At 46.4% G+C, this 15,078-nt stretch overlaps 1 protein-coding gene across 1 annotated transcript in view; it reads left to right on the top strand.

Moving 5' to 3' along the window:
* The first annotated feature begins 2,954 nt into the window (after nt 1-2,954).
* Nucleotides 2,955-15,078, top strand: part of LOC109925177 (sodium- and chloride-dependent creatine transporter 1-like) — a 40,544-nt gene continuing 28,420 nt past the window's right edge. The window contains exon 1 of the mRNA XM_048606649.1: nt 2,955-3,144. Coding sequence (XP_048462606.1) covers nt 2,955-3,144 — 190 coding nt within the window. The remainder of the gene's footprint in view (nt 3,145-15,078) is intronic.

The raw sequence follows: 15,078 nt of genomic DNA, 5'->3' as shown, positions 1-15,078 counted from the left end.
GATATTAATTCAGATAAAAGTGAGGTGTTGCATTTTGGTAAGACAAACCATGGTAGGACTTGTACAGTTAATGGTAGGATCCTGGGGAGTGTTGTCGAACAGAGAAAGCTAGGGGTGCAGGTGAATAGTTCCTTGAAAATGGTGTCACAGGTAGACAGGGCGGTGAAGAAGGCGTCAGGTACGCTTGCCTTTATTGGTCAGTGCATTGAATATAGGAGTTGGGAGGTCGTGTTGCAGTTGTACAGGATATTAGAGGACTGTGTAGAACCCTGTTTGCCTTACTACAGGAAGGTTATTTTTAAATTGGAGAGGGTGCAAAAAAGATTTACAGGGATGTTACCAGAACTGGAGAGTTTGAGTTATAAGGAGAGGCTGGGATAGGCTGGGACTTCATTCCCTGGAGAAATGGGGGTGATTGGTGACCTAATTGAGGTTTATAAGATCATGAAAGGGACAGATAAGGTGAATAGCCCAGGTCTTTTCCCCAGGGTAGGGGATTCCAAGACTAGGTTTACGGTGGGAGGAGAAAGGTTTAAAAGGGACCTGAGGGGCAACTTTTTCATGCAGAAGTTGGTGCGTATATGGGATGAACTGCCAGAGGAAGTGGTAGTAGTGGGTACAATTACAACATTTGACATAGAACATAGAACCTAGAACATTGAGCAGTACAGCACAGTACAGGCTCTTCAGTCCACGATGTTGTGCTGACCTATTATCCTATTAAGATCAATCTACCCTGCATACCCTACATTTTACTATCCTCCGTGTGCCTATCCAAGAGTCGCTTAAAAGTCTCTAAAGTATCTGACTCCACTACCACTGCTGGCAGCGCATTCCACACGCCCACAACTCTGTGTGAAGAACCTACCTCTGACATCTCCCCTATACCTTCCTCCAATCACCTTAAAATTATGCCCCCTCATAATAGTAAAAGACATTTAAAAGACATTTGGATAGGGACAGGTATAGGAAAGGTTTAGGGGACTATGTGCCAAACACAGGCAAATGGGACTAGGTCAGTTTAGGAACGACTCTATGACTCTTGTTTCGATATCATTCTTCAGACCTCATTTCTCTCTCTCTTTCTGTCTATCTCTCTCTCTCAGTGTCTGTCTCTCTGTCTCTATGTTGGTCTCTATCTCTCTGTCTCTTCTTGGCCCAATGTCTCAGTGTAATAAATCCTCATTTGGCTCAGTTTTGAACCTGGTTTGATACCACCCCAATGAAGCCCCTTGTGAAATGATGCCACCATCGTTATTGAAATCCACAGGTAATGTGTAGAGAGCTGGCAGGAAGGACACAGCAGAATTTCATCCCAAGGAAGAAGAAACATGCTGAGGGGGTGATGAGGCAACCGTGGCTGACAAGGGAAGTTGGGCACAGCACAAAAACAAAAGAAGAAATATACAATGTGGTGACGATTAGTGGGAAGCCTTTAAAACCCAAGAGGATAACTTAAAACAGTAACGATGGGGGCATTATATTTCAGGCTAATTTAAAAATGATAAAAAGACCAGGAGGGCAGCCTGTAGACCCTGAACCAAGAACAATTTATTACAAACCTTTACAACTACACCATCAGACCTGGACTGATATGAAGGTCCATTCCAGGCCACCTGACCCACTCTCTTAAAGAGACAGCACATGTCCCCCGACTACATACATAACACCCCGTCCCCTTTTTTCAAAAGCTCTCAGTAATGAACATATATACAACGATTGTAAAGGTGACACATGCATCGTAGCCAACATATGTGCAACATCAAGAATATTTTAAAGAAACATGGAAAACATGGGAGAATGGCGACTCCCTCCCTATGCAATCCATCCATTCTGTAGACTCTCGGTGTACAGCGATTCCTGTCTTCTCTTTGTCTCAGGAGCCTTCTCTAGTGCAGTCTCCCAAGCTTCCAGAAGCTCCTGTTGTCCCATAAGTACATCCCTTTCTGATTGGCTGTTGTTGCCCTGTTACACTGCTGTTGTCTCCTACCTGGGTATAAACAACACTGGCTCAGAGACAAGTGACTCAGTCAACACCCCTGGTCCCAACTGGACCAGCTCAGTATTCTGAGGGACCTTCCTGCATGGGTGAGGTGTGGTAACCAGCTGGACCATAGGTCTCCTCCTGAGCAGTTCATCCCTAGTTGGTTTTGTATATGACAACGGTCCTGTTTGAGGGTCCACCGCAGCTGGAATCCCGTCTCTCCTCTGAGGAATACCCTCCACCATGAGGTTCCCACCCTTCCGACCATCTGTCCTACCTGATTTCGGTCTGCCACCTCCACAGCAGATCGAACGTGGTTCTCAGCGATGGTGGAAAATTAAGGATATCGACAAGTACTGGGTTATTGTGTGTGGGATCATTGTCACTACTTGTTCAGGTTTCCCAAACCTGGAAAATATTTCATCCAGTTTGTCTATTGTTGCTTCTGCAGATACCAACTTCATGACTATCACCTCAGGCCATTTGCAGTGGGTATCCATGACCACTAGTAACGTCTGTCCCTCTACCGATCCTGTGAAATTGATGTGATGCCATGGTGATTGAGGCCATTCCCATGGGTGAAACGGACGACAACAGTGTCACCTTTCTGACTAATGCACAGGATCCACATGATCTTGCTTTCTCTTCAATCTGAGAGTCCTCATTCAGCCACCAAAGTGAGCTCCCGGCTCTCTCATTCGTTAGCACCTTGCTGGGCTTTCCTTGGTGCCTTCGCTCCAGCACCTTTCCTCTTAACATGGCGAGAGAGATCCCGACTCTCATTCCCCACATTAGACACTGGTCTGATACGAACAGCTGCCACATCCTGGATGGGTAACGGTGTAATTCTGGGAGGTTTCTATGACTGGCCCTGCCTCTCAGGACCAAGTCCAACACTGGGCTGAGGAAGAAGCTGGTCACCATGGTGTAGGTGCTAGCTGAGGTGGTTCAGTTGCAGCTCACCAAAAGCATGGCTCTGACGCGCTCGAAGGAGATGTGTAAGGGTGTCAGCACCACCCTGCTGAATGTCCCCTTCGAGAAGCTTCAGAGACACGGCCCTCTGGGATTGTTTGATAATGGTAGGTTACAAGGCAGCGATGGCAGCTGCACTGGTGATGGCGGCTCAGCGGGACCTCATGGTGGTGACGGTGTTGGTGGAGGTGAGATGGTGCCAGGGAGGGCTGGGGGGAGGGGATGTGGGGGTGGGCGGGTTGTTGACTCTTTGTTCCAGCAGCAGTGATGCACTGAAGCACAGTTACAGCAGTGTCATTGGCTCAGGCTCAGGGCAGAGGAGCCTAGATCCAGACCCAGAGCTGAGCAAGAAGCAGGAGCTGTTCCAAAGACCACCGAACTCTATTAAGATCAGACAATAAGATGAACTTTATTGCTTTATTTTACTGGCTTTATATTCTGTGTTTTAAGACAGCATTGGAGAGTGTCAAAACCAAACAACACGTTTCACTGTATTTGTAATAAATACACATGACAATAAATAAATCAAAACAAATCAAATAAATCAAAGCAAAATAATAAGTGAGGAGAAGATGAAATCTGACCATAAGCTAGCTAGTAATATAAAATAAAATTACGAGAGTATTTTTTAGATATCTAAAAGGTAAGAGAGAGGTAATTGTGCCCACTGGGACACTGGAAAATGAGGCTGGAGAAGTAGTAATGGGGAACAAAGAAATGGTGGAGGAACTGAATCAGTATTTTGTGTCAGTTTTCACAGTGGGAGACACCAGCTGTACATCAGAAATTCAACAGGGTCAGGGGACAGGGGTGAGCGTAGCAGCTATCACTGAGGAGAAGCTGCTGGGGAAGCTGTAAGGTCTGAAGGTGAATAAACCTCCTGGACAGATGGACTACATCCCAGAGTTCTGAAGGAGATCGCTGAGGAGATTGTAGAGGCATTGTTGGTGATCTTTCAGGAATCACTGGAGTCAGGAAGGGTCTCTGATTACTGGAAAATGGCTAATGTAACACTCCTGTTTAAGAAGGAGGGAGGCAGAAGATGGGAAATTATAGGCTGGTTAGCCTAACCTCGGTCATTCGTAAGATTTTAGAGCCCATTATTGTGGATGAGATTATGGAGTACTTGGAAGTGCGTGGGAAAATAGGTCTGTGTTAGCACGGCTTCATCAAGGGGAGGTCATGCCTGACAAATGTGTTAGAATTCTTTGAGGAAGTAACGAGCAGGTTACACAAAGGGGGGCCAACGGACATGATCTATTTGGATTTTCAGAAAGCCTCTGACAAGGTGCCACTCAGGAGGCTGCTACAGAAGGTAAGAGCCCATGGTGTTAGGGACAAGGTACTGGCACAGATAGAGGATTGGCAGACTAGCAGAAGGCAGAGAGTAGGTAGAAAGGGGTCTTTTTCAGGATGGCAGCAGTGACTAATAGCGTTCTGTAGGGGTCTGCAGAGGTACCACAACTATTCATGTTATACATAAATGATAGGGACAAAGGAACTGAGGGCATTGTTGCTAATTTTGCAGATGGCACAAAGATAGCTGGAGGGACAGGTAGTGTTGAGGAAGTGGGGAGGCTGCAGATGGATTTGGACAGGCTGGGAGAGTGGGCAAAGAAGTAGCAGGTGGATTACAATGTGGGAAAGTGGGAGCTTACACACTTTGGTAGGTAGAATAGATGTATAGACTATTTTTTAGATGTGGAAAGGCTTCAGAAATCTAAAACACAAAGGAAAGCTCACTCACTCACTCACTCATTCACACTCACTCACTCACACACTCACCCACTCACTCATACGCTCACATTCAATCACCCACCCACTCACTCACACACACACTGGCACTGGGATTGTTTTTATGTTCAGTTTGTTTGTTAGTGAATCTGGACTTTCCCAAAACTCCACTGACACAAATTCATGGTGGATCCATGAATGATATCCCTGGGTCTGAAATTGACTGGAATTCTTTGCCAGTGTATCCAAACCCAGTGTAGGATGAGGCTGGCCGAAGATTTGGGACTGTCAATACTCAGGCTGTCTGCTTTTTGATTTTTTGATGATCAAAGCGTATCTCAGTCCTGGACGAGCTGCTCCAGGTCAGTCAGGGACAGAGTGTAATTTCAGGAACCCCACCTCAATGGAGGCAGTGTTAGACAGTGGGGTAACACAGTAGGAGCCTCCAGTCCCTCCTTCTCCCAGGATCACTGCTGGGAAACAACAGACAGCTGTAACTAACGTGAGGTACAATTGCTGCATCAAATATTAATCACCCATGCTGCTCAACTTCAAAAGTTTTGCTGAGAATTTAACTTCAACAACTCCTGGACTGTCTGATGTGTCAGTTACAAGGTGCCAGAAATAGCCCTGCATTCTAAAATAACTTCATCTAAAATTTATCAGTCAGTCCAGTTCATTAAACTGCACACAAAAATTGTAATATTCAGGGAATGAATATTTTAAATCATCAAGCTTGGATTATATTCCAGACACGTCACTGCATTCTCACACTCAGTCACCAATCTTTCAAACTCACTCACTGATCATTCACACTCACTCACGATTGCTCACACTCACTCATTAATCTCCCACCAGTTCACACTCCTCACATTCAAAATACTTTTATTATTCGCTCACAGGATGTAGTTGTTGCTGATTGGTCAGCATTTATTGCTCGTCCCTAGTTGCCCCTTGAGAAGGTGGGGGTGAGCTGCCTTCTTGAACCGCTGCAGCCCATGTGCTGTAGGTTGACCCACAATGCCCTGAGGGAGGAAATTCCAGGATTTTGACCCAGTGACAGTGAACGAATGGCGATATATTTCCAAGTCAGGATGGTGAGTGGCTTGGAGGGGAATTTGCAGGGGGCTGGTGTTCCCATGTATCTGCTGCCCTTGTCCTTCTGTATGGAAGTGGTCGTGGGTTTGGAAGGTGTTGTCTGAGGATCTTTGGCGAATTTCTGCAGAGCATCTTGTAGATAGTACACACTGCTGCTACTGAGCGTCGGTGGTGGAGGGAGTGGGATGTTTGTGAATGTGGTGCTAATCAAGTGGCTGCTTTGTCCTGGATGGTGTCAAGCTTCTTGAGTGTTGTTGGGGCTGCCCCCATCCAGGCAAGTGGGGAGTATTCCATCACACTCCTGACTTGTGCCTTGTAGATGGTGGACAGGCTTTGGGGAGTCAGGAGGGGAGTTACTCGCCGCAGTATTCCCAGCTTCTGACCTGCTCTTGTAGCCACTGTGTTAATGTGGTGAGTCCAGTTGAGTTTCTGGTCAATGATAACCCCCAGGATGTTGATAGTGGGGGATTCAGTGATGGTAACACCATTGAATGTCAAGGGGTGGTGGTTAGATTGTCTCTTAGTGGTGATGGTCATAGCCTGGCATTTGTGTGGCGCGAATATTACTTGTCACTTGTCAGCCCAAGCTTGGATATTGTCCAGATCTTGTTGCATGTGAACATGGACTGCTTCAATATAATGAGTTGCGAATGGTGCTGAACATTGTGCAATCATCGGCGACCATCCCCACTTCTGACCTTATGATGGAGAGAAGGTCATTGATGAAGCAGCTGGAGATGATTGGGCCAAGGACACTACCCTGAGGAACACCTGCAGGGATATCCTGGAGCTGAGATGATTGACCTCCAACAACCACGACCATCTTCCTATGTGTCAGGTATGACTCCAAACACCGGAGAGTTTGGCACCTGATACCCATTGATTCCCGTTTTGCCGGGGCTCCATGATGCCACACTCGGTCGAATGCAGCCTTGATATCAAGGGCTGTCACTCTCACCTCACCTCTGGAATTCAGCTCTTTTGTCCATGTTTGAGCCAAGGCTGTAATGAGGTCAGGAGCTGAGTGGCCCTGGTGGAACCCAAACTGGGCGTCACTGAGCAGGTTATTGCTGAGCAGGTGCTGCTTGATAGCGCTGTTACTGACACCTTCCATCACTTTCCTGATGATCGAGAGGAGACTGATGGGGTGGGAATTGGCCGGGTTGGATTTGTCCTGCTTTTTGTGTACAGGACATACCTGGGCCATTTTCCACATTATCGGGTAGATACCAGTGTCCTAACTGTACTGGAACAGCTTGGCTAGGGGAGCGGCAAGTTCTGGAGCACAAGTCTTCAGTACTATTGCCAGAATGTTGTCAGGGCCCATAGCCTTTGCAGTATCCACTGTCTCCAACCGTTTCTTGATATCACGTGGAGTGAATCAAATTGGCTGAAGACTGGTATCTGTGATGCTGGGGACCACTGGAGGAGGCTGAGATGGATCATCCACTCAGCACTTCTGGCTGAAGATTGCTGCGAATGCTTCAGCCTTATCTTTTGCCCTGATGTGCTGGGCTCTTCCATCATTGAGGATGGTGATATTTGTGAAGCCTCCTCCTCCAGTGAGTTGTTTAATTGTCCATCACCATTCACAACTGGATGTGCAGAGCTTAGATCTGATCTGTTGGTTGCGGGATTGCTTAGCTCTGCCTATCAATTGCTGCTTTCGCTGTTTAGCGTGCAAGTAGTCCTGTTTGGTGGCTTCACCACGTTGATACCTCACCTTCAGGTATGCCTGGTGCTGCTCCTGGCATGCCCTCCTGCACTCTCCATTAAACCAGGGTTGATCCCCTGGTTTGATGGTAATGGTTGAGTGGGGGATATGCCGGGCCATGAGGTTACAGATTGTGCTGGAGTACAATCCTGCTGCTGTTGATGGCCCACAGCGCCTCATGGATGGCCAGTCTTGAGTTGCTAGATCTGTGCGAAGTCTGTCCCAGTTAGCACGGTGATAGTGCACACAACATGATGGAAATTATTCTCAATGTGAAGGCGGGACTTGGTCTCCACAAGGACTGTGCGATGGTCACTCTTACCAATACTGTCATGGACAGATGTATCTGCAGCTGGTAGATTAGTAAGAATGAGGTCAAGTATGTTTTTCCCTCTTGTTGGTTCCCTCACCACCTGCCGCAGACCCAGTCTAGCAGCTATGTCCTTTAGGACTGGACCAGCTCGATCAGTAATACTGCTGCTGAGCCACTCTTGGTGGTGGACATTGAAATCCCCCACCCAGAGTACATTTGGTGCCCTTGCCATCCTCAGTGCTTCCTCTAAGTGTTGTTCAACATGGAGAAGTACTGATTGATCAGCTGAGGGAGGACGGTAGGTGGTAATCAGCAGGAGGTTTCCTTGCCCATGTTTAACCTGAAGCCATGAGACTTCATGGGGTCTGGAGTCAATGCTGAGGACGGCCAGAGCAACTCCCTCTCGACTGTATCCCACTGTGCCACCCCCTCTGCTGGGTCTGTCCTGCCAGTGAGACAGGACATATCCAGGGATGGTGATTGTGGTGTCTGGGACATTGTCTGTAAGGTATGATTCTGTGAGTATGACTGTATCAGGCAGTTGCTTGACTAGTCTGTGAGACAGCTTTCCCGATTTTGGCACTGACCCCCAGATGTTAGTGATGAGGACTTTACAGGGTTGACAGGGCTGTGTGGGTTGGAGAGTTACAGATGAAGTGTCGACAGGGTTACAGTGAGGAGAGACAGAAGCCTGGGGGATGTTGCTGAACTAACTGCTGTTTCTATGTGGCAGCCTGAAGAAAAGCTTTTCATTAAAGCCGAGAAATGAGTTCATTAATTCTCTCTCTCAATTAAGCAGAAGATGGTCCTGTAATGAGTGAAAACAATGGTTGTCCCTGTCCCCTGGGGATTTAACCATCTGATCCAATCAGCTGCTGGATTATCGAATCGATTAAACTCAGCTTTTCATTTCAGGGACTCAGTGTCTGGGGGAGACATGGTGAGTTCAATGTGTTCAAAACACAGCCATGTTTCAACAGAACAGCAAGCATGGGGCTGCCAATGATGCCTACTATTGGAATGGTTTGGCCTGTTGCTAACCAGGCAGTAAGCTGCTGCTAACCGGTCTCTATCAAACCCGTGACACGGCATTGAACATATGAACAGGTGGGAGGTGAGTGAATAACCCCACAGTGGGCGGTCACCCTTTATTTACACTTGGAGAGTCTGTGACATGATCCAGCTCCCTCAGAGCCAGCGCTCAGCATGAGCAGAACCCCTTACACTCCTGTTTATATCTGTCAGCCAGGGCTCCCTGATTGGACCGGATTAACAGCCCCAATCAGGGAACTCATATTCCAGGAGGTGCAGCTGGCTGGCCATGTTAACAGTCGCTACAGGGAGGAAACAGTGCTTTGTGCTCTGAGAGGACGGTACAGCAACTATGTGAAAAGTGAATGGGATAAACATCTGAAAAATAGATAAATATTCCCAGGACAAGGGGAAGGATCACACAGTGGGATTCAAAAATGGCTCAATGAGTGAGCTAGCATAGCCATAAAAATGTGAGTGGTCTCCTTCTGGGGTCCTGGTATTAATTGTTGACTGGGATCACAGGGATCGCTGTTTTTGTCTAATGGAGCTGTCAGAGCAATAACCATAACAGCAGAGATCGATAACAGAGTGATAACTCAAACAGCAACAATCTCAAATCAGCCAGAACTACAGATACAGGAAAGAACGGAACTAACAGATCCCTTTCACTTCTTCAAAACCATGTGAATGGATCTTTCACAATTCACAGACAATTAGTGACACATCAGAAACGTTAACCCTCTGACAGTGCAGCACTCGCTCTGTATGGACCCTCCAAATCATCTGCACTGACCCTCCGACAGTGCGGCACTCCCTCAGTACTGACCCTCCGACAGTGCGGCACTCCCTCAGCACTGACCCTCCGATAGTGCGGCACTCCCTCAGTTGTGACCCTCCAACAGTGCGGCACTCCCTCAGCACTGACCCTCTGACAGTGCAGCACTCCCTCAGCACTGACCCTCCGACAGTGCGGCACTCCCTCAGTACTGACCCTCCGACAGTGCGGCGGTCCCTCAGCACTGACCCTCTGACAGTGCGGCACTCCCTCAGCACTGACCCTCTGACAGAGATGAAGTGGTAGAGGTGTGTACAATTTCAATATATAAGAGACATCCAGACAGATGCATGGTTAGGAATGGTTTAAAGGCAAGTGGGCCACATGCAGGCTAATGGGGCTATTTTAGTTTAGGAAACCAGGTCAGCATGGGCAACCTGGGCCAAGTGGCCTGTTTCTTCGCTGTATGACTCTCTGTTGAAGCGTGGTTGGGATAGTACAGCTGGCATGGTTCTGAGAGAAAGCTGCCTTTAGCTGCACGTTCTGATTGTGTGCTAATGACGAAGGCAGTCTCTGCCTCGAGCTCTTCCTGAGTGTCGTCAATGCCAGGAGATTTGGAGATTGGGGAAATTTAGTGAAGGTTTAAATTGACTAGAGATTGCAAAAACAAGTCAGGCGTGGAAATAGGTTTGGGCAGTGAATTAATGTCACTGATTGATGCTTACAGTAACATTCCACTGTTGATAGAGCCATAGCAGACGCAGGTTAACTGCTTGATGGTGTTGTAACACATTCTTGTTAACTTTTATGCTCCCAACAGAAGCTCGGCCTTCTTCATGGTAAATAACCCTCTCCCTTTACACCTTGAGGCACCATCACACGCTTCAACCTGGCTGTGACATCTGCAAACGCGTTATTCCCACCAATGACCTTCACTTTGTTAATCACTGTCAAATGGAAAGAGATATTTTTTCAAGTGGAGATCTCTTAACAACCTCGAAACTCGACCCAAAAATATTCTGATCTCCTTTTTTCCAGACAGATTCCCTGTCTAGTCCCAACATCCTCTTTATTTCATTGTGTTCTAGCAAATTGCTACGTCATCGATTTATAGAGTCATAGGGCTGTAGAGCATGGAAACAGACCTTTCAGTCCAACTTGTTCATGCTGGCCAGATACCCTAAATTAATCTCGTCTCATTTGCCAGCATTTGGCCCATATCCCTCTAAACCCTTCCCATTCATCTACCCATCCAGATGCCTTTTAAATGTTGTAATTGTACCAGCCTCCCCTACCTCCTCTGGCAGCTCATTCCATAGACACACCACCCTTAGGTGGTGCCCCTTAGGTCCCTTTTAAAATCTTTCTCCTCTCACCTTGAACCTATGCCTCTCTGGTTTTGGACTCACCCACCCCTGGAGAAAAAACCTTGTCTATTTACCCTATCCATGCCTCTCATGATATTATTAACCTTTATAAGGTCATCCCTCAGCCTCCGGAGCTCCAGGGAAAATAGCCCCAGAATGTTCAGTCTCTCCCTATAGCTCAAACCCTCCAACCCTGGCAACATCCTTGTAAGTATTTTCTGAACCCTTTCAAGTTTCAGAATATCCTTCCTATAGCAGAGAATCCAGAATTGAATGCAGTTTTCAAATAGTGGCCTAACCAATGTCCTGCACGAGCACAACATGACCTCCCAACTCCCATACTCAATGCACTGACTAATAAATGCCTTCTTCACTATCCTGTCTACCTGCACCTCCACTTTCAAGGAACTATACACCCACACTCCAAGGTCTTTTTGTTCAGCAACACTCCCCAGAACCTTACCATTTAGTGTATTTCTTTCTTTAGAATAGAGTGTAACATTTTCACAATAACAGATGTTAAGCTGACTGGCCTATAGTCACCTTTTTTTTGTCTCCTTCCCTTTTTCTATAAAGGTGTTACTTCAGCAGTTTTCAATTCTCTGGGATTTTTCCAGAATCTAAGGATTCCTGGGAGATTACTACCAGTGCATCCACTATCTCTGTAGCTATTTCCTTTAATATATGAGGATACACCTGATCTGGTCCAGGGGATTTATTGGTCTTCAGCCCTATTAGCTCCCCTTGTACTTTTTCTCCAGTGATAATTATTGTATTTATTTTCACTGCTTCTTTTGCCCCTTGATTATTTAGTAACTTTGGGATGTTATGGGTGTTTTCTACCATGAAGCCTGGTGCAAAATATTGTTTTAATTCGCCAGCCATTTCCTGGTTCCCTGTTATTATTTCCCCAGCCTCTTTCTCAAAGGGGCTCACGTTCACTTTGTCCTCACACTTCCTTTTTTGTATGTAAGTAAGCTCTTGCTATCCATCTTGATATTACTTGTTAGTGTACCCTCAATGTTTATTTTCTCCCTCTTTATTTTGTTTATGGTCATCTTTTGTTTGTCTTTAAAACTTCCCCAATTCTCTGTCTTGCCATTAATTTTTGTCACATTATATGTTTTTCTTTCAATCTGATACTATCATCAACTTCCCTCATTAACCATGTTTGGTGTATTCCCCTTCCCTGAAACCTTCTTCATCACTGGAGCCTGTCTTATGGTGATCTTTGACCATGGTCAATTTCTGCAGTGCATCTTGTAGATGGTACACACTGCTGCTACTGAGCGTCGGTGGCGGAGGGAGTGGATGTTTGTGGATGTGGTGCCAATCAAGTGGATGCTTTGTCCTGGACGGAGTCAAACTTCTCGAGTGTTGTTGGGGCTGCACTCATCCAGGCAAGTGGGGAGTTATTTTTTATTCATTCATAGGATGAGGGCATTACTGACTGAGCAACTGTTTATTGTTCATCCCTAATTGCTCAGAGGGCAGTTAAGAGTCAACCACATTGCTGTGGGTCTGGAGTCACATGGAGACTAGACCAGGTAAGGATGGCAGTTTCCTTTCCTAAAGGACATTAGTGACCCAGGTGGGTTTTTCTGACAATTGACAGTGGATTCCCGGTCATCATTAGACTCCTAATTCCAGATTTTTTTATTGAATTCAAATTCCACCATGGGCTATGGTAGGATTTGACCCCAGGTCACCAGAACATTATCCGAATCTCTGGATTAATAGTCCAACGGTAATACCACTAGCTCATTGCCTCCTCTAAATATTATCACACTTCTGACTTGTGCCTTGTAGACAATGGACAGGCTTTGGGGAGTCAGGAGGTGAGCCATGCGTTGCATAAGGTGAGTAGTTCTGGGTGAGGAGGGTGAGGTGCCCAGGAGGAGAGGAATGGAGGAGGGTGAGGGGTGTGCTTTGGAGGCTGGGTGAGTGGGCCTGGTTGTAGGGTTAGGAGGTTTATTTAGTTTGTGAAACAAGCACTCTATCAGGATCCTGTGGGCAGTGCCTGAGGGGTAAAGGGTTACTATGGAGAGAGGCTAAAGTGTCCCTGACAACAATCTGGTTCAGGAGAAGCTTTTCTTGAAGCAGTTTCTGGTATTCGGAGCTTTCTCTCCATCCTTAACTTGTCACATTCAGCGTGATACTAATGTCTACGATTGATCTCATTAGGAACTAATTAGGAACAGGATTGATCATTGGATACCTGCAATAGAGCCACATTATACTGTCGTAATGTAATGGTCATGACCCAATCAAAGTGCTTTCCTATAGCATGAGGTCTCGCAGTTGTTGCTGAAGCACAGCCTCTCATTGGCTGAGGTTCCACAGTGTGATTCAGGCACACCAACAAGAACACCTCTCTGGGCAGGTACCTTCTGGACTACCACGGTTGGTTTAATTAAAGATAGAGCTGCATTGTTATAGCATCCTATGAGAAAACACACTGCAGCCAATATTCACACAGCATGTGACACTAACTAGATGATTTGATTTTGTGATGTTGGAGTATGGATAAATATTCACTAGAGCACCAGGAAGAACTGTCTCTTGTCCTTCTTCAACAGAATCTCATCAGATGTTTCAAGTCTAGTCCTCTACACTGTGAGAGAGGAGAGACCTCCTCAAGTCTGTCTTCAATTATTTGTCCTTTTTGTCACGTCTCACTGGTTCAGTGTGCTGGAAATCAAGGCCCACCAATCCCACAGTTGTCACAAAACTTGTATATAGGTTTTTTAAAATGTACAGAATTCTCTAATTGACGTGTTTTTCAGATCCAGACTGACAGAAAGCACAGCCCAGGTTTCTGCACTCAACACAAAATCTCTGTTTATTACAATAAGTAGCTTCTAGCTACATGGAAACTGTTACCAACTGTCAATATATAACTTACTCATTAAAACTAACTCATGTCTCTCACTCTCACACACACACACACACACACACACACACACACACACACATACTCTCCCACACACATACACACACTCTCACACACACACACACACACATACACACACCCTCACACACACACACATACACACACACACACACTCATACAAATACACACACACGCTCTCCCACACACATACACGCACACACACATACACGCACACACACATACATACACACACTCTCACTTCACACTCTCATACACACACACACTCTCATGCACACACACTCTCATGCACACATACACACTCTCATGCACACATACACACACACACTCTCATGCACACATACACACACACACTCACACACACACTCTCATGCACACACACACACACTCTCATACACACACAAACACATGCGCACACACACATTCTCATACACACACACACACACACAGCCACACATACACTCCCATACCCACACATACACACACACACACTCTCCCACAAACATACACGCACACACACACACTCTCATGCACACATACACACACACACTCACACACACACTCTCATACACACACAAACACATGCACACACACACATTCTCATACACACACACACACAGCCACACATACACTCCCATACCCACACATACACACACACACACACACTCTCCCACAAACATACACGCACACACACACACTCTCATGCACACACACACACACTCTCACATACACACTCTCATACACACACGCACACTTCATGCACACACACTCTCATACACACACAAACACACGCGCACACACACTCTCATACACACACAAACACACGCGCACACACACATTCTCATACACACACACACACAGCCACACATACACTCCCATACCCACACACACACACACACACTCTCATACACACACAAACACACGCACACACACACATTCTCATACACACACACACAGCCACACATATACTCCCATACCTACACATACACACACACACACTCTCCCACAAACATACACGCACACACACACTCTCATGCACACACACACACACACACTCTCACATACACACTCTCATACACACACATACACTTCATGCACACACACTCTCATACACACACAAACACACGCGCACACACACTCTCATACACACACAAACACACGCGCACACACACATT

This window comes from Rhincodon typus, chromosome 16 (assembly GCF_021869965.1).
Source record: "Rhincodon typus isolate 14 chromosome 16, sRhiTyp1.1, whole genome shotgun sequence".
NCBI classification, from domain to species: Eukaryota; Metazoa; Chordata; class Chondrichthyes; order Orectolobiformes; family Rhincodontidae; genus Rhincodon; species Rhincodon typus.
Note: the sequence above shows the minus strand (reverse complement) of the source record. Positions and strands in the feature narration are given on the sequence as shown.